Source organism: Aricia agestis, chromosome 14 (genome assembly GCF_905147365.1).
Source record: "Aricia agestis chromosome 14, ilAriAges1.1, whole genome shotgun sequence".
NCBI lineage: Eukaryota > Metazoa > Arthropoda > Insecta > Lepidoptera > Lycaenidae > Aricia > Aricia agestis.
This window is the reverse complement of record NC_056419.1, coordinates 4,608,253-4,633,291: the sequence shown is the minus strand read 5'-3', so window position 1 is coordinate 4,633,291 and position 25,039 is coordinate 4,608,253. Positions and strand designations below refer to the sequence as shown.

At 36.4% G+C, this 25,039-nt stretch overlaps 1 protein-coding gene across 1 annotated transcript; it reads right to left on the bottom strand.

The window, feature by feature from the left end:
- Positions 1-17,629: 17,629 nt before the first annotated feature.
- Positions 17,630-21,719, bottom strand: LOC121733633. The gene is made up of 5 exons (XM_042123947.1): positions 21,609-21,719; positions 20,894-21,113; positions 20,346-20,476; positions 18,852-19,004; positions 17,630-17,824 (listed from the first exon to the last, which is right to left on the bottom strand). The coding sequence occupies exons 1-5, from the start codon at positions 21,667-21,669 to the stop codon at positions 17,673-17,675; spliced, it is 717 nt and encodes a 238-aa protein (XP_041979881.1). The 5' UTR covers positions 21,670-21,719; the 3' UTR covers positions 17,630-17,672.
- Positions 21,720-25,039: the final 3,320 nt, after the last annotated feature.

Sequence of the window (25,039 nt, the reverse complement as noted above, 5' to 3'; positions counted from 1 at the left end):
CTCTAATGTAAATAATAGGTTGGCCAGCAAATCGCTCTATATATACTCCGCGTTAAAATCTCATTGTGTGCAACAGAATAAGTTTTTTCTTCACTTTTTAGGGTTCCGTACCCCTTTGGGTATGGAACCGGTGAAAACGGGACCCTAGTCATGAGATTTTGATGTCTGCCTGTCTCCAGGCTGTATCTCAAGAACCGCTATAGCTAAAGTTCTGAAATTTTCACAGATTGTTTATATCTGTTGCCGCTATAACAACAAATACTAAAAACAAAATAAAATTAATATTTAAAGGCATGCAACAAACTTTATTTATATGGCCTTTTTTGCTCGATATCAATAATGGCAACACTATTATTTTACAAAGGCCTTAATTATGTGTCTACTTCAATATTTAAGAATAATATTAAAATAAAATAAAATAAAAATTAAGGGGGGCTCCCATTCAAAAAAAACAATTTTTCGACTACTTTTCCTCTTTAACGGTACGGAACTCTTCGTGCGCGAGTCCGACTTGCACTTGGCCGATTATTTTAACTCAAAACTCGTAACAAATTAGTTTGATTATATCTTTTAAATGATTGCTGTGAAACAGGAAACTTTTTGTGTGAATAATCCGCAACGCTTGTAAATGTTTAAAGATTTGGACTTTTAATTTTTTTTAGGTCTTTAGAATTAAAATAAATTAAATATCTAATAATATATAATAATAAGTCGGGTTTTCCTTCCTGAAGCTATAACTCCAGAACGCACGAACCGATTTCCACGGTTTTGCATTCGTTGGAAAGGTCTCGAGCTCCGTGAGGTCTATAGAAAAAAAATATCAGAAAAAACATCAAGCAGGAAAACAAGGAAAATCATTTTATGGCACATAAATTTAAGGCCGTGCTAGCCCGGCTGATAAAGGGATGCATGAGTAATTGAGGAAACCCCTCAAAATCTATATGGATGAATATGGTAATTTTGGTTTTATGAGAAGTATTCTAAGCATAATATTATAATTGCTACCAAAAAGTCCGATTTTGCACTAAGAATTAAGATATACCATGGTTCGGAAGGTGCTGACTGCTGAGTGGTGAACTCCTGAATTTTTGTAGATACAAGTTAAGGGGTTTAGGCGTTGTTTTAAGTACGGAAAGCATAATAATATGCTATTTTCGATCGAGACTCAAGTTTGTCGAATATGAAAATTATAGATATTGTTGTTATTAAAAAATATAACATGATTAAAGGTCACAGCACACATATCAACTCGGAAAGGGATCGGCACCGTATCGCCTCGAGCCGTTCAATATTGGTTTTTATTTTTTTTATCAAATAACTGGGCAAACGAGCAAACGGGTCAGTTGATGGAAAGCAACTTCCGTCGCCCATGGACACTCGCAGTATCAGAAGAGCTGCAGGTGCGTTGCCGGCCTTTTAAGAGGGAATAGGGTAATAGGGGAGGGTAGGGATGAGAAGGGAAGGGAATAGGGGAGGGTAGGGAAGGGAATAGGGTAGGGGATTGGGCCTCCGGTAAACTCACTCACTCGGCGAAACACAGCGCAAGCGCTGTTTGACGCCGGTTTTCTGTGAGAACGTGGTATTTATCCGGTCGAGCCGGCCCATTCGTGCCGAAGCATGGCTCTCCCACGTCAATGAAACTCCTTACTGCAATGCACACTAAGCGGAACCGTAACGTAATCGCCTCGCTTCGGAACAGGCTCCGAACCGGGATGCGACACGTGGTCAACTAGTAAAAACTACAACCACCCACGATCAGTGCCGTAAATAGGGCGGTGCCACCGGTGCCCAGGCACAGGGCGTAGACTCTGGGGGGGGGGGGGCGCAAGAATGGCCAGACCAGGCAGACTCTTATTTTTTCGAATTGCTCCCGATAAGTCATAAGTACTTCCCGCTGCACCCCAGAGACGTTTTCCAATGTAGTAAAAAATATCCACAGCTGAACATATAACCTTCTCCTTTTTGGGAGTCAGTTAAAAAACAAGGGTGCAGTTATATAAGCTCGCACAGGGCGCAAAAAAGGCTATTTACGGCACTGCCCACGATTAACATTAAATAATTGATTTTAAAATAAAGGGCACATGTTTTAATACTAAAATTACTTACCGATGATAAGAAACGTATTCCACTATTTACACCAACGTTTCTAGTCGAATTTCCACAGCCGAATACGGCACAATTAGGCATTTTTAGAATTCCGATTGACGTCCGATGGCACGCGAAGTACATACACATGCCGAATCTAATCTTGATATATATCTGTGATAGTCACAGTATGAACCAATTATTATTGGTACTTTTCAATGTCTTTTATATTTCACCTAAAACAACGTATAATACCGCAGGACACTGCTAGTAGTTACATAAATATAATGGTTTTTTTTTTCAACACAAAATCCTTATTTCATATTGTATGATGTTTCATATTGTATGGTCTTTTAGGGTCTGTAGTCCTAACTCCTACCCTAATAGAAATTGAGATTATTAACTGCTATGTAGCCTTAGGGTCTATCGTGTCAAAAATACATACTATCGTGACATAATATTGTCATGCTAGGCAGGCTATCGTGTTAAACTGCTATCGCAGTTTAACACGATAGCCTGCCTAGCATACGCCAACGAAATATCTCACTCTCGAGATAATTAAAAACTAATCGTCTCATAATGTCAAAATCTCGACATTATCTCGACAAAACTCTATAACAATGTGTTATTTCGATGATAGGTTTACGCGAGAAAAAATGTTTGTCATGCTAGGGTTAATAGAGATGAAGAGACAAACCATCAAACCTCGAGAAAACATGTAGAATGAGATATCTCGTAGGCAGGCAGGCGCAGCGGCCAGGTCGCGGCGGCCATCGAGAGTATGGTGTGGCCGTTGGCCGTGCGGCGGCGGTGCTCGTGGTCTATGGCGGTTTCATACGGTACCTATCTCAATGGCCGCCGCGACTTAGCCGCTGCGGCCTGGCCGCGGCGCGGCGGATGGGCGCGTACTAGCGGCGCGCACTAGGCTACATAGCAGCACCTGTGCGTCTAGCATGCGCGTACAACGAGATATCTCACTCTCGAGTGTTGATCCTGTTACTTTATTACCTGGTACCTGACCAGGTGTCACAGGTAGAGCTCCACAAACACGCAGGTATTCTAAGTACACGAGGCACTACTAAGAACCTATGGTTTCATCCATGGGAGTTATGTCTCCTTCTGGGATCCAGGTCTATGTAGTTATATTGTTGATATCGACATAATGTCAAAATTATTTTTTGGCATTATGTCGACAGATTTTGACGACAGATCTACACAAAAAAAATGTATGTCATGTTAGGGTTAATAGAGATGAAGAGACAAACCATCAAACATCGAGAAAACATGTACTTAGAAAATAATTCTTGTTATACGCATGCTAGGCGAACTGGTGGCAAATGGAATATCAAAAATCCTTATACAGGCAAAGTACAGGTTTTTACTACTTCAATGTACTAGATTAGGATAAAGCCCAATTTTGTGATAAGACAATAAAATTGATACAAAGAAAATCACATAATATTTTGAGTGCGCTTTTTACTATCGGATATTTGTTAAAATTCAGACTTATGTAATTTATGCATTTTGCGGCTTAGCTGGAAGCACAAAATATTTAATCCATACTATACAAACATTATAAATGCGAAAGTGTGTCTGTCTTTTAGGTAGGATTTCACCAAACACACATAAAACTTAGTTTTATAAAACTTAGTTCCCATTGAACGAGTTCATGCTGCGACGTAAATCTCGTTTTGTTTCGATTGGATTTCACAAACTTCTTTTGATCGCGATTATTAAATCTAAGTTTACGTGACGTCACGCGATTATTTTATATGTTTTCATCATTTTAAAGCCTTTTCACGTTAATTTAACTACAAAATAGCAAGAAGCAATACATAAACAAACAAACGCATGTGTCAAAACTGCCATCTTCACATTTCTTTTGTCTATGTTTTTCGTTCCGCCATGACAGGGCTTGAACGGGATTTATGACGTTAAACTTCGGACTTTGGACGTTCAGAAGATAAAACTCGGATTTGCTGTGAACGCGAACGCGTTCACAGCAAATCCGAGTTTTGAACATCGAAATGCATTTCACCAGCATAAACTGAACAGTTTATGCTGGTGAAATGCATTTCGATGTTATAATCGCGTTTATACGTTTTGAACCGGTTCAGAGTGCTTTGAACGCGTTCCATTTCTTTGGTGAAATCGCCCCTTAGTTACCGCTTCACGCTTAACCGCTGAACCAATTTTGCTTGTATGGAGATACTTTGAGTCCGGGAAAGGGCATAGGGACACAGACATACTTTGTATCCCGGAAAAATGTACGGGTCCCGCGCAATAAACGAATTTTGGTGCAACGGAGTTGCGGGCGTCATCTAGTAAATAAAAACATTTGTAAAATATGTGTCCAAGGTTCATTCCGGTTAAGCCTGCTTTGTATGTTTGCGTCAAATATTAAAATTTCACACCCGGTCTGTTGATAAAGCAACATTATATCATCATCAGGTTGTTATCGTCCTCGATTTTTTTTATGTAATAAGGGGGCAAACGAGCAAACGGGTCACCTGATGGAAAGCAACTACCGTCGCCCATGGACACTCGCAGCATCAAAAGAGCTGCAGGTGCGATGCCGACCTTTTAAGAGGGAATAGGGTAATAGGGAAGGGTAGGGAAGGGAAGGGAACAGGGGAGGGTAGGGTAGGGGATTGGGCCTCCGGTAAACTCACTCACTCGGCGAAACACAGCGCAAACGCTGTTTCACGCCGGTTTTCTGTGCGAACGTGGTATTTCTCCGGTCGAGCCGGCCCATTCGTGCCGAAGCATGGCTCTCCCACGTATATCGATAGCGTCATTTTTTATTATTTACTTACTTATTACTTATTTACTTACTTTATCTTTCTAAGAATCTAGTACAGATTAAGAGGATACACCAGGGGCTAGAGAAATAAAAAAAAGTACGTGTAATATCTATAGCTGTCTCCCTTATCTCAAGCCTATACCGCAGAACGCGATAGAGACAACTGCAGAAAATCCAGAAAATCAACGATTCGTTGTCCCCTGATTCCTTCTCCAAAACTTAACCGATTTAAGTCTTTTTTTCATTAAAGATTAAAAAAAGGCTTGAGCTATGTTCCTATGTTTTGCTTTTTTTTGTATAATCTAGCCAAATCTGTTTTCTGGACGTTTGACCACAGCGGAAAATCTGGCCATTTTTTTGGGTTTTTGAACGTTCATATCTTATTTAATAATTAAATTATGAAAAAAAAAAACATAGGGACATTGTATTAGTGGCCGTAGATATTCAGGAAAAAAAATATAACTCTACAAACAGGGGACAACGTTTGTATCATGTATGGAAAAAAAGGGCGGTGTGGACTCCTCTTAATATGTCTCATCGAAAAAATGGCCAATGTAGGCTACGAGAGAAGGAATTCAGAATAAGATTCTGGATGTACTAGAAAGTCACTTATATTAACGGAAGACACACAAAATACACTTTTTATAAACTAAAATTATCCGCCGACATTCTCTTTTTAAATATACAATGAAAAAAAAACAGTTGAATCTCGATTCTCGAGGCATCAATAGAGAAACAAAGGCGTGAGCAAGAGAAATGTCACTATCAGTAACACTGCATGGTAAAAGGAGACGTGTGACACATGACAGCAGCACTCTTTTTTTGACGTCCAGTCGGCACGTACCGACGTACCGCACGTTGACAATTTAATCTCATAGAAATCATGTTCAATCATGCTTGTGTAAGTGTATACGTACACATATTTTTACACACAGATGAAACCAATTTCGGTTTTTCGTTTGACAGCTCGAGATTGTTGCTCTATTCCGCTAGGGATATTAACTTTATGGACAAACATAACTTAAACATAGACAATAACTTCTTTCTTTTTAAATGTGGTAAGGTGCAGTACGGCGGCGGTCGCGTCGCCAACAGCCAATACGTTTGCTTTATCGCTTCATTTTATTCATTACATATTATCTATCCCACCAAAACATTTCTTGTAAAATATTGCCGAGATGACCACATAAGGCTGTGAAAAAGATATGAGATCTCATGTAGAGAAAAGCTTCTGCATCTACATGGCCATGGCCAACATAATATTGTACAAGAAAATATTATGTTTTGGTTGGATTTTAGTTCTTTTTGTGACTTGGTTCTTAATTCTTGTAAGTACTTATTTAAAGGTTTTTTAGTTACTCTTATATCCTAATTCATAAAATTAGTGAAAGTCTAATATAAAACTCCACCTCCCCATTCTAGGGAATGGGGGGCGAAAGTTATAAGTTTATGAATTTTTGATGGTTGTATATAGACATCATATCCTGAGAATATGAACTATCTGGTACATCGGAAACCAACTATAACACGACGAAACACTTCGAGAAAAGCGAAGCACAAGGTTGTGCTTCGCTTGGCTCTGCACTGATATATTTTACCAGAGTATTCTGTCCGGATGTTTATCACATGTTAAAAAAGTATTTTCATGCAACCATACCAATCTATTAATTTGTGCCTCAAGTTTCTCTGCCTCGACTAGTCGCAAAGCGCGTAAAGTGATGACGGTGACGGTGGCCGGTTTCATTGAAACCAGACCAGTTAAGCAGGAGTAATTTTATAGTGCCCAAGTGTGTGCGCAGTACAAAAGAACACTCTCTATTCCTTTCCTCGCATATAGCCAAGTGGGACGGACGACTTACACGACCGGCGAGAGATACGGCGCAGGACCGACTTTTTACATGCCTATCCGACGCATGGATCATCTTCATCAGACAATCAGGTGATCAGCCTGCGTTGTCTTAACCAAACTTGGAAATAATATATTTCCAACGCGGGAATCGAACCCACGACCTCCGAGTCAAGAGCCGCGCTCTAAACCATTGGGCCACGGAGGGGTAAAGTCGCGTAAGCTACAAAATGCTATTTTCAAAAATGTCAAAACTCACACGCCGGTCAAACAGGTTCTAATATTATGATATTACAACAAAGACGTTTATATAATTTTAAAATTTTCAATCTAATAGACCAACCTGCGACGGCCAGACTTTCCTTGTTTTATAAATGCTAAAAGTTTACTTACCTGTTTAAATTGAGGGTATCTGGCAGAGGAAAGCAACTGTCAAAAATATCCGGCAGTGGAAGTCGAGATTCGGGATTCCTCCACTTAGTACGAAGAACATGAAACTGAGCTTTACTCTTTCTCAGAGGTCAGGTAGCCCTTTAAAACTAGAACCTAAAGTAACCGCGATCGAAACTCCATAGTTGCTGGTCGTTCTTACCTCTGTAAAGGTCACAAACAGGTAAAATTTTAGCTTTTATAAAATGAGGAAAGTATCTGGTCGCGCAGGGTCTTACTGTGTAAAATACGACTTGGAGTTTTTTATTGTACAAAAAACGGAAGAGTGTGCCGTTTCTGTTTTTTGTCTCTCGCTAATTTTGGCTTTATACACAGCTAAGTTTTTATTTTTCTTATGATACTGTCAAACATACTAGGCTTGAGACAAAAACTTTCAAGATTTATAACGTACGAGCTTTTGCCCGCGGCTTCGCTCGCGGTAAGAAGTATTATTATATACAAACTTTCATCCCCTATTTTAACCCCTTGGGGTTGGAATTTATCAAAATCCTTTCTTAGCGGATGCCTACGTCATTTCATCTACCTGCATGCAAAATGCCTTTGAGTTTTGTATATATAGATTATTACATAATTTTACCCCAGCTTTTGCTCGCGGTTTCACCTGCAAATCAATACTTTCATAAATTCTCAGAAGTAGTACTTCTTTGGTACTTTACAGTACCGTCGAGGAAATTCATTCATAAGCAGTTGATAGACCGACGTGCAGTAGCTCTACCATGAGTTTAAAGCTATAGTATTTATCGATACTCGATACCGACCGTACATATTTAGTACCGTAAATATTTAGTATGGCGATTTAGTTCCGCAAGTTACCGCTAGAGGCGCTGTAAAATTTGCCATATTAAGTACCTACTAACATAATATTTCCGTAGTCGGTATCGAGTATCGATAAAAACTATAGCTACTGAGGTAAGAACGACCAGCAACTCCATAGAACCTAAAAACGTTTTAGGGTTCTGTAATCAACAAAACTTGGTTTACTACGGTACCCTAAAACGGAACCCTAACCATCTGATTTATTTATATTTGTGTTACATACCACTTTCAAGATTTTTCGCAGATAAAAAGTTGTTTGTCTTATCAAAATGAAGCTACTCACGAAAAATTAGCTTGTTGTAAATAGGCAAAGATTGGGAGGTGGCCTCCGGCCGCCCCCCAATCTTTGCCGCCCGGGGGGGTGCACCCTCTCGCCCCCCCTAGATCCGGGCCTGATCAGAGATGCGTGGTCTATGCGGAAGGATTCCTGGGGTGACGCTGTCCTTTGTCGCTTGTCTTCGATTAACGATCTTGTGGCCGAAGGAACAGTATACCATAAAAACTCCTACTATACCGTTGTAACAATTTCCCAAGATCAAAAGCTGAGAACCCTAGAAACAGCCATTATGGTAATAATGGATGGATGTATGGATACAAAGGTAAATTAGATTCTGAATTAACCAAGCAAGCTATTTTTTATCCCAAAATAACACGATTGAAGTAGCCGGCAATAGATAATATTTGATAAGTCGGTATTTTTCGAGAACTTCACTTTCCCAGAGCGTGTATTTCAAAAATAGTAAAGAATTCGAAAAAGTGTATAAGACAAAAAATGTAGGAAATTTTATCAGCTTATATAACGTAGAACACATTTTTTGTCTACGACGCACCAAATATGAGCAAAATCAAAATCAAAATCAATCAAAATCAAAAATATTTTTATTCGGAGTAATTTTTTTACAAAAACTTTACCGAACGTCGATACTACGGTGCCTACCACCGGTTCGGGAACTAACCCGGCGAGAAGAACCGGCGTAAGAAACTCGCACGGGGCCATCTTTTACTAAAAAGATGGAAAATTACAATTTAAAACATATACAGTACAACACGGTCACATTAACCTGACGCACCACTGGAATGTATATGCAAGCTTCGTAATGACGTCATCACCATGCGTCTAGTTAATTTGACTGTGTTATATAACAATATTATCACTAAGAGCTATTTACAATAGGAATTATGAAAAATATTCTAGTAGCCTATAAGAACCACCCTATTCCCAAGGTGTGTTGTCGTCGATGAAATCATTGATTTTATAATAAGCTTTAGTACACAAACGTTCTTTTACTACATTTTTAAATTTATTGATAGAGAGATTTTGAACGTTTTCTGGGATTCTATTGTACAGGCGTATACACTGGCCTTTAAAAGATTTGCTGACTTTGCCAAGTCTGACCACTGGTATTTCTAATTTGTTCTTATTTCTAGTGTTAAAACAATGATTGTCGCTTTTCTTTTTGAAATTATTTAAGTTCTTTCTTACATACAGTACGTTATCCAAGACATATTGAGATGCGACGGTCAGGATATTTATTTCCTTAAACTTTTCTCTTAAGGATTCACACGATGACATCTTATAAATAGAACGTATGGCTCGCTTCTGCAGCACGAATATTGAATTAATGTCCGCTGCATTTCCCCATAGAAGGATTCCATATGACATAATGCTGTGGAAGTAACTAAAGTAAACAAGTCGCGCTGTTTCTACATCAGTTATTTCTCTGATTTTTTTAACAGCATATGCTGCAGAACTGAGCCTATCCGCCAGATTTGCAATATGCGGACTCCACTGTAATTTACTGTCTAAAGTTATACCTAGGAAAACAGTGGTGTCCACTAATTTCATTTTCTCATCATTTAATAATACATTGGTTTGTACTTGTCTAACATTTGGCAAACTGAACTTTAAACATTTCGTTTTGTTAGAATTTAATAGTAAATTATTAGCATTAAACCATTGTACTATTTTTAAGAGAGCACTATTTACCTCGTCGTAATTATATTGTTGTCGCTTCACATTAAAAATTAGTGAAGTGTCATCAGCAAAAAGTACTATCTCATGCTTATCTTTAACTAGATAAGGTAGGTCATTTATGTAAATGAGAAAAAGAAAGGGACCTAAAATAGATCCTTGTGGAACACCTAGCTTTATTTTACTACCATTAGACCTTTTAGAATTAACTTCAACTCTTTGCGTTCTATTTGCAAGGTAAGAACTTAACAGTTTTAGGGCTGTGTCCCTTATACCATAATGATACAATTTTCTGATTAATGTAGCATGTTCAACGCAATCAAATGCTTTGGATAGGTCGCAGAAGATACCAAGTGCATCCTGCGACCCCTCCCAAGCTTCAAATATACTACATAGAAGACTGATGCCTGCATCTGTAGTGGACCTACCTTTAGTAAAGCCAAATTGATTGTTATGTAACAAATTATTACAGTTAAAGTGAACTAGTAATTGATTTAGAATTATTTTTTCAAATACTTTACTAAAAGTTGGCAAAATAGATATTGGTCTGTAGTTAGCTGGGTCAGACTTAGTCCCAGCTTTGAAGAGAGGCATCACCTTGCTATGCTTCATTAGGTCAGGGAACACACCATTTTTAATACAATTATTAAAGACTAGAGCTAAGTGCGGGGCAATGATGTCAATTATAGATTTAATAACTCTTGTGGACATACCCCAGAGATCAGTTGTACTTTTAACATTTAGCGATTTGAAAGTCTTAATAATATCCCTGGAGTCGATTTCTTTAAAAATAAAATTGACATCACATTCCTTGACATTTTCTTTAAGTAACCTTTCCGCAACTTCAGGTGAGGAATTTAAGTCTTTTGTAGTTGAGATCGGAATGTCAGCAAAAAACTTCTCAAAAACTGTCGCAACCTCAAGGTCAGAGTTGACCTTTTTATCATCAATATAAAGTTCAAGTTTAGAGTTACGACAGTTGACTCTTCCAGTCTCATCTGCAATAACTTTCCAGGTCGTTTTCACTTTATTTTTAGAGTTCTTTATTTTTTCTTTTATATGGAGGGCCTTCGCAGCTTGACAGACTTTTCTAAAAATTTTTGAATATTTCTTCACGTATATTTTAAAGGATTCACTAGTATTCATTGTTTTTTCATCATATAACTCATACAGTCTTTGCCTACTTACAATAATACCTGGAGTTGCCCAATTTCTGAAATTATTATTTTTATTATTTAAACTGACCGTTTTAGAAGTAAACACAGACTTGAATTCATTTCTCACTACTTTAAACAATGTATTAAAATCTTCATCTGGTTTATTTGACATATCTAAGCGCTGAAGACTTGAAACAAGTTTACTTCTAAATTTCTCAATACGTTTTGTATTTACAGGAATAAACTCAATCTTTTCTTCAGTATTACTATCACATTTAATGTTAAAAGAAGCTAACTGTCCACGATGATCAGAACTCAGAGCATTAATTATTTCTTTTTTACAGGGAGTAACATTTGTGTAAATATTGTCAATGCAAGTGGCAGTTGTTTCGCAAACTCTAGTTGGTTCATTAAATAAATTAATTAGGTTAAACGATTTTAATAAGGATGTGAATCTAATTGTGGTGCAATTTAAGTCTAACAAATTAATATTGAAATCACCACATACAATAATCCTTTTTTTAGATGCACATACTTTATTTAAAACTTGTTCCATTATTTCTTCAAAAGAGTCGTATAGACCTGATGGAGGCCTGTATACGCTTACAATAATAAGGTGGCTCAGCTCAATACAGGCTACTTCGATTATTCGTTCAGAAGAGAATTTCACAATATCTTTTCGTTCTTTAAACTTTAGCTTTTTATGAATTAAAATTAGAGAGCCACCTTTAAAAAAAAACTCAAAACTGGGAACTTTAACCTCCTCCCCCACTCCGACTCTACCCCTAGGAGCGGGGACTTTTAGTATGGTTACCTTGTAGCCATCCTGAACATATTTCTGAAGAAATTGCTTAGGTTGCAGTTCACGCACTCTACACCTTCATTTTGACTATTCTTTGTGTGGACTACTAGGTAAAATTATTTCTATCTGTTTGAGCGCCTAAGGTTTTTAAATAGCAAAAGATGATTATTGTTATAATATATTGTTGCCACTATAGTCTATAACAATAAATCTATCAGAAATCCTTAAGCAATGTTTATTTTAACGTATTTGCTAAGTTTTTAAATTTTTACTTCATTCTCTTTTTTCAATAGCTAAATGTTAAGTTAAAATTTTTATATCAATCAACCTAAATACCATCGAGGAAGTTGATTCCTATGCAATTGACAGACCAACGTTATTTGGTCGAATATTTCAATCCAATCTTAATTATTGTGATCTGTCAGCTGGGTTTGACGTAACGCAACCAAACTACTTAGGTCCCCGATTTGCATAGGAATCAACTTCTCTGATAGTACTAAAATGAAAAAACTGAAACAGGTCCAGGCCCAACTCGCACTCAGAGACGAATATATTTTATAACTTAACTATAATTAAACGTGGGAGAGCCATGCTTCGGCACGAATGGGCGGGCTCGACCGGAGAAATACCACGTTCTCATAGAATACTGGCGTGAAACAACGCTTGCGCTGTGTTTCGCCGAGTGAGTGAGTTTACCGGAGACCCAATCCCCTACCCTGTTCCCTTCCCTATTCCCTTCCCATCCTATCCTTACCCTCCCATATTACCCTGTTCCCTCTTGAAAGGCCGGCAACGCACCTGCAGCTCTTCTGATGCCGCAAGTGTCCATGGGCGACGGAAGTTGCTTTCCATCAGGTGACCCATTTGCTCGTTTGCCCCCTTATTTAAAAAAAAATAAAATAACAACAGCCCCATACGTCCCCCATCTGTCAAACTCTTCAGTGAATAATTGAAGTTAAATGATCATTACATGTCTCTGACTGCTGTACTCAGAGTGGAACATTAATTACTTAATTATAATTAATTCAAAATTTTGACATAAGCCCCGTACATTATCTGTCAAACTCGTCATTTAAATTGAAGATTAATCATAATTAAATGTCTCTGAGTACGGCGGTGAATGTGTTAGGACTTAGGCATGTTGACTATTTTTCTTCTTCTTGGTAATTAAAGGACCATTGAAAAGTAGAAACATTGGTGAAAGAATTATTCTCTTAGCTTAAAAACTTTCCAAAATATCACAATTCAAAAATATAATAAAATAGACCTTCCAGAAATGCTCCATAATATTACAAAGTGCTAAAAAATTATGACGTCAGTCTTTCGTAGTTTGTACGCATCGGGGGAGAACTTTGTTCGATGGGTATAATATCAAATATTGCGTTTATGAAAGTGGTTTCATAACAAAAGTTGTTTTTAATTGCATTAGTTATCGAATGGTAAATAAATATTTAGTTAATTTATTTAAAAAAAAATGACTTATCTAAGTTTGAAGGCTCATAATAAAATAATCGGCCAAGTGCGAGTCGGACTCGCGCATGAAGGGTTCCGTAGTCCGTGCCATTATCATAGTAAAAGGAAAGCACCGGCGCGGTGGTACCAGCCTTATAAAAATGGCCGAGATTTTGTCGTGTGCCGTACGTGGCGACGCATTGATACTATGGCGCACAAATACAAGCCGCGCGCGGTGCCTTTGTATGAAGATAACTTACTTCCCCTCCTTTTACTATGCCATTATAGAGCAAAATTAGTCTTACCGTGATAAAATATAGCCTACAGCCTTCCTCAATAAAAGTTCTATCTAACACTGAAAGAATTTTTCAAATCGGAACATTAGTTCCTGAGATTAGCGCGTTCAAGTTAGCTCTTTCAAATAATTTACCCCGTTTTTTCCACATTTTCCTCTATTTCTTCGCTCTTATTAGTCTTAGCGTGATAAAATATAGCCTATAGCCTTCCTCGATAAATGGGCTATCTAACACTGAAAGAGTCATCAAAATCCGTTGCGTAGTTTTAAAGATTAAAGGGAACAAAGGAACATGAGGGAAAAAAGCGACTTTATTTTATAATCTTTATATTAGCATGATATGTATAGAAGATCACGCCAAAAAACCTTTAAAACCGGGCTTTAGCGATAATTTTGTAGATACCAGCGTCAACTGGGAACTCTTCCGATCAAAACAGTGTAGGAACCGTTGGAGTGCCTGATTCATCATAGGCATGGGTGATCGAGACTAAAGGCAAACTTGGGCTGTATCAGCCGAGCTAGCACGGCCACCAGTAGACATGCGAAAATATGGACATACTGTGGACATAAACTTAAGGTCCGTTCCGATCTTTACCGCGGCTAATCGCGACCGACAAAAATTCAATTAAAATGCCACTTTATGACAGACTATAATATATGTCACAAAGTAGAATATTATTTGAATTTCTAGGACTATAGTCTGTCATAAAGTGGCATTTTAATTGAATTTTTCGGAACGAAAAAAGATCGGAACTTCACCTAAAGTTTATCTCCACAGTTTGTCTATACTTTCGCATTTCTACTGGTGGCCGTGCTAGCTCGGCAGGTCATAGCGAAAGCCTGAATTCAGGTTTGGTCTAAAGTGCTTCTTTGATATATTATGGCTCCGAAAAATTACATAGGTACCTTTTCACTCTCGTCACAGTCAAATTATTGACTATTGATAGGCATCGATTAAACCAAAAACTATTTAAATAATAATAATGTAACCAACGTAATGTGTTACCATCAGAGATATTAAGTTAGATTTGGTCGGGGATTGTCATTTTTTTTTTAATTTTGCTCATTACAAAAACATTTCGAGGAATAAGTTCCGTGATCGTTTTTCTGTATATAAACGAAAAAAATACCCATTAGTTACTTATATTTTTGAACAAATATGTTTAACCTTTGTTTGACCTTCAATGGCGTTAAATTAGCAATAAATTCGACCAACATTACGTTTCGAACTTTTTGTAAGCTTCTCGTATCAGCTTTCACATAATGAGAACTTGCATTTGACGAACCAGCCATTATAAATAATTTTAAAAGATTGAAAGGAAATTTAAAACATACTGCAGAGGCTACGAATAATAAATAGTTTTTATTATTCGTAGTGCAGAGGTCAATCGGCCGCCGATGATGACGTCAGAGCAAAACTTTAAAACTTTATTGAGAAAAAAGTAGCCAATGAATTTCAAAGTTATTTAATTTATATTCTTAAAATACCCTATTTTAACGAAAAAAAATATAAAAAGTACATGTGATTTTTTTTGGACAATGCCCAGGCAAATATCAAATCCCGGTATGTCCACCATAAGCGAAACTTGGCAAATGAGAGAAATATGTTTTTTTTTTTTAACTTTATTCTCGGCATTTTTCTTTTTAACTTTTGACACAGACATCTTCTTTGCTCTTTCAGGATTCACCACACTAATTTGTGTATACTGCGTTGTTCCATTTTTCTCACAAAATTCAATAAAATCGACAAGAGTTCAGTTTCGAGTATGGGTGTGACTTGCCGGGTTTTGATATTCACCTACACAATTATTAAGTATTATATCATGTTATTTTGTCAGCTGGGCTTTTTATCATAGGCCTTTAGGGGCATCCGCTAGCATGATCTCAATATCTGAATTCTTAATCGGAAAAGCAGGAACACTGATTAGGTTTTAGTGGGTATGCCCGGGCGCGTATTTACGAAGGCTATACCAATTGAGTCACGAGCCAGAGTTTTATAGATGAGCTTTTGTTTATGCATATTACTCGACAATACCTATTCTATCTCAGTAAAAAAATTGACTCAAGTGGATTAGCTTTTTGCCTAAATATTTTCAAAGAAAATGCATGGACAAAACCTAATACTGTATTATACATATTCACTCAAATAGATAAGCTTTTGTCGCTATATTTTCAAACATTACGTACCTATGAACAAAACCTAGTTGAGTAAAGGCTCACCATCACTCAGGTTTATCGTGCCATACTAAGACCCAATTTCACCAACCTCTGTTTGTTAAATCCTAACAAGGCATTACTTAACGGACGTTGGAAAATTAAACAAACTGTTAAAATACTTATGTCCCACAGTAAAAATTTAACAGCGGATTAGTAAATGCAATGTTAAGTGAACAACGAGTGAACAACTATCAATTCGTTCATTCTTGTTATAACGCGACGAAATTGCAATGTACAAGATTAATACGACATGTTTGCTGCAACGTGTCACTTTCTTCCATAGTAGTATAATAGTAGATAATGCGACCAAATTAAAATATCACTGATCGCATACATTTGTTACGCTATAATAGTTCTTCTTAATTTACCAGGTTAATAATTATTATCTGTCAAAGCTGAAAACATGAATCTACAAACTTTTATTTACATATTTCGGTTTGGTAATTTTGATACAAGTTAGTATATTTGCAATGTCAAGGAAAATCCGAAGGCTGAATTTTTGGCAAAGTGAAAATAAATAATTATTCATAACTATGAAAATAATTAATAATAAGGACGTAGCGGAAACATGGCGGAAAGACTCAAAAGTCAAAACAGATTATTTTATTGATATTGCATATTATTGTCTTTGAAAGTTGTTATTTTGACTCATATAACAGCCTGTTAAATATTTAACGGACCTCCATAGCAGGAATTAAATTTAACACCGTGTTAGGTGATTTAACATGACATTAGGGCATGGTGGAACGCTCGATAGCTCTAACAGGCCGTTAACTGATTTAACAAGCCATTATTTATTTAACATTGCTTGATGAAACTGGGTCTAAGCTAATCGTAAATTTAATAAAAATGATGGCTAAGGTTCAGAAACCTACCCCAATTTTTTGGTGCTCACATGGGTTGAGGAATGATGTTACTGTTACCCATCAATCTCGGGGTAGGTTTCCGAACCTTTACCGAAATGATTATACAGAGTGTAATAAAAATAAGTGATAATACTTTGGGGTGTGTAACTGTGTACGTGTTCCTTGTAGAGAGTTCACTGTGAAAGTAGCAGCGCTGAAAGACCAAAATTTTTTTTAAACTTTAGGGAACGTATGGGGAAACTCGTAACGTTCGGGATCGTCACTTATTTTTGTTACACACTGTAGACTGCGTTTTGTATTTTACATTAGAGGTACCTAACTACTCTAGAAAAAAATATTATAGTTTTATTATTATTTGTACTCTCAACAGGTGTGTAGTGTGTACCTGTTTCTAACCTATTAAAAGTTCGTTTGTTTATAGTATTTTTTGTCACTTAAATACTTTAATAAAAATTTCCATGTAACTATCCACCTACATATTTTTAAAGCTAACGATGACGTTATTAATTACCATATCGGTATCAAATTGAATAGCATTTGTAGCTGTAATGTTAGAAAGAATTTAGCTAACAAAGTCTAGGCGATTTCGATCATTTTCCGTACTGTAATAGATTAGGGTTTTGTCAAGTTTTTGTTTAACAAAAGCTAAGCCAGTTCAGTTCGCGCTTTCACTCTAATGGTATAGCCTTTGTAAATTCGCTGCCCGGGCGCAGCCTCCACTACCCCTGGGGAGTCCCATATACCCCGGTGGCCCTCCCCAGACTGCCGGAGATGCGTAAACGCATTTCCCCATGAGCATATTGAGTATATATTATATTATGTACGTTGATCGGAAGCATATAAATGATTCATTGCTTTATTTAAGCAAATAAACATTTATTTTTACATGTGTACTTAAATTAACTTAAATATTAGTGGATGTAAATGTCATCGGCCTGAAAACATTTGAGTAGCTCATTGATGCGAACAATGATAGCGTCAATCACAGCCTTCACGAAGGGAGAACCGATGCCGAGGACTACTTCGTTCGCGCTCTGGTGAAGCATTTCTTTGGTTGCAGATGCTGAAAAAAAACACATTTTATCACGCTAAGACTAACAGGAGAATGTGTTTTTTTTTTTGAAAGGGCTTATCTCGCGAACTACTGAAGCAATTTTGATGTTATTTGGCACAGATAAGAAGTAGACCACGTGAAGGATCATAAGCTATCGATTTTAATCATTTTTTCAGTGGCTATATATTTTATACCCGTGCGACGCTGGGGCGGGTCGCTAATTAATTTTAATGGAATAGGCGATAGCTCCTTTAAGAAGTGACACCACTGTTGGCCTTCAACGACGTAACCACCCTCAAATACACACCACCACCTTCAAAGACATAACACAGCTGTTCCGTAGCTTAACATAGGAATTATGCGTTGTGTTTAGGGCATTTGTTTCGTTTAAATTTATTTGTTTTAACTTTTAAATCTCTACTGTTTCAGAGATGTAGAAACGACGACCTCTGTGGCTCAGTTGGTAGCAAGCCGAAGGTCGCGGGTTCGAATCCCGCTGACGAAACAAAAAGTTTTCAAAGCTTCTGGGTCATGGATGTGTATTAAATAATATATGTGTATCATATAATAAAAATCTTAAATATATTTCCGTTGTCTAGAACCTGTAACACAAGTACTTCAGGTAGGTACTTAGCTCAGCGCCAGACTGACGCGCCAGATGAAGCGTCCATAGATATTATATTATTATGTATTTTAATAAACTACCAAACCATTAAAACCATCGAAAGCTACTTGTATCCCGATAGAGCTAAGAAAAAAATTCAAATTGTGATCAGGCCTATTATTTCTATACTATTATTTCTATACAATATATAAATATATAAATACCCACTGTGCTGTCTGAGAATCTCTTTCGCGGGTGCTTTGCCCATGTGTTTTGAATGTAGGATAATTATTTAAATTGATTTTTTTCACTTGGTAATTACACTTTTTGTGGTTTACAAAAAACCAAACCTTCGTGTTGTTATTTTTTATATTATCAGCAATATCTGCTTTTTTATTCGTCCGCTTAAGATTGTGGAAATCATCGACTTACCGAGTACTTCATTTCCTTCGAAGAGATTGTCGAATATCACATCAGCTTTGTCTTTCAATTTGTACGAGAAGTCTTTGAACTCAGCACTGAAATATGTTTTGTCGCCCTCTTTGACTCTCGATACATTGACGTACACTGTAACTTCGATTTTACCTGTAACATAAAAACGCATATAAATAATATTAATATTGTAATCATTGCACTTATTTTAATTCTGTACCCTGAGCACCAGTAGCGTAATAATTTGTTATTTTTGTATCATTTGTTCATCTAGTAATAATTATAATATTTTTATTCTTATTACTTTAATGTTTATAATTTCCTTCCCGAAAAAAATATTACTGCAACATTTATATTTTCCTTTTAAATTATACAGATTCTACGTAGTTGCAACAAATTTTGGCACTTGATAATAATAGATGATATTATGTTACATAATTGCATCGGTTGTTATATTTTTTCCTGGTTATCCATTCCTTGTTTATAATTTACAAACGATAAAAAAGCAAGGAATCATTAAAAAGTGGTTTTATCTAATCATTACGAAAAAATTTACACGTGTCATTTTTTAGCCATGTAAAAAAATGTCACTAATTGTATGTTTATTGTATGTTAAACAAACGCCGCACTCAATTGTTTCTTGTAAGATGCGACATTTAATTGACAAGAATAATAATTATAGTTAGTAAGAATAAGTACAAGTTTATTTACTACAGTTAATACATACCAATGTTCAACAAAGTTTGTCTGGCCGTCTATCTGTCTATCCGTCTGTCTGTCTGTGTATCTAACTGTTTACTTTTGAACGACTCTACATATTTTGCTGAAATTGGGCATGGGGACACTTTGTTGGAAAGATTTCGTTTTCCTGCGCGATAAAAACATTTTGGCTTGACCAAGTTACGAGCAACATCAAACATTAAGAAGTAAAACACTTTTTATTTATGGTTTCAACGCCGATATATAGCTTCTACGGAAAAATCTTTAACATATCAGCTAAGTAGACAAGTGGCAAGCGATTATCGTAAACGCTAACAAAATGTATGCGATTTGACATAAGTCATCGCTTCGCTAGCGAATACTAATGTCAAATCCCATACATTTTGTGGCGTTGGCGTTGGCGTTTACGATAATCGTTTGCCGCTTGTCTAGGCCCTCAGCTGAGTAGGGTAAGGACTTAAGGAGTTCTATCTTTAAAAGTGCTATTTTAAAATATAGGTCTCTAATGGCCGTTTTCACCTACCGGCCCTTAACGCTAAGTATAACAGTCTTTTAGGGTCATGTATTACTTAACACAAACACGTTTTTGAAAACCCTTATGTTTTGCCCAATATTCTTAGGGTCTAAGGACGTAGGACACATAAAGAATAACAATTATGTCTTAAAAGATAGGTACACTTAACGGCTAGGGGACACTTAGCTATAGGATGGTTGGTTAGATTGGTTGGTGAAAACGGACATTAAAATATTATTTTCTACTCAAGATTTACTTACGCAGTGTAACAAACAGAGGTCCTTTTCCGACTATCGGCATCACCAGTATATTGCCCGATGTGTCATGTTGGCCGCTCAAATGTAGGTCTACCAGTAGCTTGATCTTCAGAGTCTTGAAGGATTTGTCAAATCTAAGAAAAATACAACAATAAATCAAAACTAGGAATAATAATTCTTGGTTTTCTAATTAGGCTAGAATTAAAATAATATTTTTAGTAATTATTGATGCGCTATAGTTATTTTATTTTAAAATACGACTTTATCAAATTAACAAATTCTTTCATAAAGCATAAAATGTATATATTTTAAATTGGAAATTTATAATTTTTACTCCTACTATCTTTCACTTCAAAACTCAAATTATTTAGGCTACCTAACTCAAATTATATTAAGCGTCCGACCAAACGCGCGGTGTGTATATAAACGACTGCGACAGCGCGAATGTGACGCTATTTAAATAAATCGTTACGATCTTGCGGTATAGCGGCCAAACCGTGCGATCGCGCCGCCCCATGTAAATACAGCCTTAACTTTAATGTTGAACTTACTTTATCTCTTTTAGCTGTGTGCCCTTAAATCCAAGGATGGTCACGTCCTTTGCAATCAACTTCAATCCAGCGGTAGATGCATCTATGCGCTTAATAAACAGTGGGTCCAACACTTCGACTCCAAGTTCGGGCATGCCAACGACGAACTGTGGCAGAAAAGCCTGGGCAGTCTTGGTCAGGCATTCTGTATCGTCAAACTTGCATTTGTTTGGAAACGGAACTGAAAATAAATTCGGAAACTTATGTTTTTTGTTATTGCTAGAATCGATGATGAATAAGCATTTGGCTGTGCACTATGTTCAGACTTAAATAGGCTCAAAGAACCTTGCAGACAAACGGAAGTAAAACTGCAGTTGTGTCCGACTTCTGGTAAATTCATTTTCTAAGCTATCGGTCTCTTCACATGTATCGTCTGTGCCTACTGACCTAATTAATGTCCAACATCAGGAACCCTCAAGAAAATCATAGAATAATATAATAATATTACCTCTATGTATTAGAAAATTAATAGTTTTATAACATTTTTCCTTATTAGTTTATTCTAAGTTTGACCACTGCGGTCTACACAAATTATTTTGTCAGCAGACTCAGAAGATTTTTGAAATGCAGTGAGCATCTGCTTAATGCTCTTTAGAGGTGACCGTTAAAAAAATCATTGTTTCATTAAAAAATTCAATCGAAAGAACCAGTAACGCATCAGCAATTAAAAACTTACTTTCGATACAATCCATGAACATAATGGAATTGACAAATAACAAAAATGTTAACTTCCACATGGTTACAAGATGTAAAATTCGGATGTTAATCCCACTGTGTCTAGACTTGGAGTAAGTCAAAACTTAAACAATGGCCCAATATATACTTTACCGCGGGTAATCTTATCACAGACAATTGTAGGTACGACGTGTGTGAAGCGATGTGTGAATCCGTTAAACGATTAATCATTTATCATTCTAGAGTAGGATTATAAAATAAAAATAAAATAAAAATTGTTTTATTTCTGAATTTTCAAATAAATGTTCTCAGAAAGTCTACATGGTGCCTACCATCGGGAACTATTAATTACTAACTATAAAATGCATTAAGTAGATGATTTTTGGTCAATTAAAAATCTCCTATTTTAGGAAAACCATGGCGAAAGAAAAATTACAGCGAAATGCAGCCTTCTGCCTGAATTTTAGCTCCGCAGAACCTAAATCTAAATCATATTATAATAAATTTTATAAAAAAGTATCAAACACACACACACACACCCATTAGTGGTTACGAATTTACGATACAAACTCTCCCTATTTTTTTAGATAATATAATAATTGAAATATAATAATATTACAATTTCAAGAGGACATCCGTTCAGATGGAGGTGATGATGATGAGTATCTTAAAGAGTTTTCCCCCTAAGATGCGAAACTCAAAAATAATAAAGGAGTTTTGTTTTGTAAACTGAACTTTCCGAGTAAGTGCAATGAACCTGCTGACAGAATGACACAAAACAGAAAAAAATATTTAGGGTTCCGCCTCAGGCATTGAATAAAATAATATATTATGACAGGAAAGAGGCCAAGTTTTAATGATAGCTGATACAGGGCAAGATTTAAACTTGTGGCGCCCTTGGGCAATGAAAATGCCCTTCCATCATTAAAATGTCACTAAAGTTAAGCAGTTTGATATCATAAAAAGACGAGAGAAGTGAATAAATTAAATTATTATTTCAAAGAGTTTCACTTAAGGCGAGGATAAACCCCAATTTGTTATTCCGCGACTTCCGGTTTACCTAGTTCCAATATAATAACGAAGTTTTAAAAAATATGAGGTATAAAGCACAATATTTAAAATACCTTAAACCATAAACATTTTAATAAAACTTAATACTTTGGCTGTAATTAATATACATTCTTAACCTCCGATAAAAATCTATTTCATCGAAATATAAGTATTAACTAGGATAATTATACATTTTATTTGAATAAATTGTTAGTAAATCTATATTAAAAAATCTTTAACCGAACAATTTTGTTTCTTAATGTTTATTTCCAAAGATATTTAAAAAAAACATGAAAAATAGAGAAGATCCGCTCGAGTGACTACAGTTTTATGCTAAGCTAAAATGAATCTTATTGCGATGCGTATACGCTTGGTCTTTGATTGCGTGCAAAGTTATCGTTTTCGGTTGAGAGTAATCCCCGCCTTAAGGCGTCAAAATTATGGTTTACAAATTTTCTGTTTGATAAATATTGTATTAATCTAATTTCCTGAATTATATTTTAAAAACTTTTATATGTATAATTAGAAGAATAAAAAATCTAAACCAAAAAGTTTGGATGACAATTTTTCTCCACTTTCCAAAATGTTCCGCCCTTGAAAATTTTCCGCCCTGGGCATTAGCCCCGACTACCCTAATGTAAATCTGCCACTGATAGGCAATTTCTAATTTCAGTTTTGCTTTTCATTTCAGTTCTAGTTGCTCAACCGCCGCACACTCCTCTGACTATGAGGTCAGGTATTTGATTATCACATCGATGTCTCTACATTTTACTATTTATGATTAGGTACTCAACTTTAATTTAGGACTTTGACAGAACGTATGGGGTTTATGTAAAATCATAGACAAATTAAAATTAAGTTATCATGATGAGATGCCAATTTCGAATAATTTTCCTTAGCCGGAAATCAGCTAATAATAAAACATTAGCGACTGAAAAAAAATTAATCGCTACTTGTACAGAGGCCGGGCTGCAAACAGGGTCAATTGCAAATTCTGCAAATAAGGGTCAAGGAATTGACAGATTTCAGTTGCGTGAGACGTCTTGCAAATCTGTCAAATTCATACAAATTTAGAAATGCATCAGCGTTGCCAGACGTCCCGATTTTGGTGGGGCGTCCCGATTTTTTCATCAAAATTAAATGTCCCGCGCGGGACAGGTTTAGTCCCGCTTTTCGGGGAAAGCCCGAACGTACGAGCAACTTGCTGAGAAAGAAAGGTGTGCAATGAAGATAAGAGTGTGGGAGGTAGAGGGGTGGATTTTCTTTGGCTACTTTAGCTATATATTGTCACGTAAACGTTATTTTAACGCAAATAACAAAAATCTAAAAACTTGATTTTATACCTTTTTTTAACTTGTCCCGCTTTTGACTGAAAAATCCCGCTTTTTCACTCAAAAATTTCCAAAGTCCCGACTTGGCACAAAAAAAACTGGCAACGCTGAAATCCATCTACACGTTGCGTTGTGGTCTGAATTGACCCAAACAAAATATTAGCGACTGAAAAAATATTGTATTGCTATTTTACCGAGGACTCGCTGCAAACTTATAATAGACTCGTATGTCACCGTGTACGTCATGTTTGGAACATAATGGGGTATTTCCCATTAGCATCAAAGTTTTTGCGAGTTGTCAGTTGTCACACAACAGGTCGACATGGCTTGAACCTTATTGTATTTTAAAAAATATTGGGTATTTTTTAATGTTCGCGGTAAACATTATGTTATACCAGACGTTGCTCGCAGTTTACCTTTCAAATTAATTAATGTACTAGAACTAGGTGACGGTACCCGCAATTCCGTACAAAAACCCAAACCGTACATTTTTCGGGATTCAAAGTATCTCCATACCAAATTGCAGTAAAATCGGTTCAGTGGTTCGCGCGTGAAAAGTGAACAACAGACAAACAGACACACTATTGCGTTTTAATTAATATTCTTATTAATATGGAGGCCCTAGACAGAGTATCTTTCGTTAAAAACGATGACGAAATTCGTTATCAAAATGCATGGGATTAGAGTTTTGACATTAGTCTTCGAAAGCGTAATGTCATTTAGCGATGAGTTATGTCACACCCATAAAGTTAATATACCTAGCGGAATAGAGCAACAATCTCGAGCTGTCAAACACACCCGAAATTGGTTTTCATCTGTGTGAAAAATATGTGTACGTAATACAACGTACATAATACTTATACACTTACACAAGCATGATTGAACATAAATTGCCAACGTGCGGCACGTGCCGACTGGACGTCGAAAAAAGAGTGCTGCTGTCATGTATTGCACGTCTCTTTTTACCACGCAGTGTTACTGATAGTGACATCTCTCTTGCTCAGGCCTTTGTTTCTCTATTCCGCTAGGTATATTAACTTTATGGTCACAC

Excerpts from the sequence above, each read along its gene's own strand:
- LOC121733633 (XM_042123947.1), bottom strand. The coding sequence starts at position 21,669 with ATGTGGAAGTTAACATTTTTGTTATTTGTCAATTCCATTATGTTCATG. Across the intron at positions 21,114-21,608 it reads GTTCATGGATTGTATCGAAA|TTCCGTTTCCAAACAAATGC; the intron begins GTAAGTTTTTAA and ends ATTTATTTTCAG. Across the intron at positions 17,825-18,851 it reads CGAAGGAAATGAAGTACTCG|CATCTGCAACCAAAGAAATG; the intron begins GTAAGTCGATGA and ends GTTTTTTTTCAG.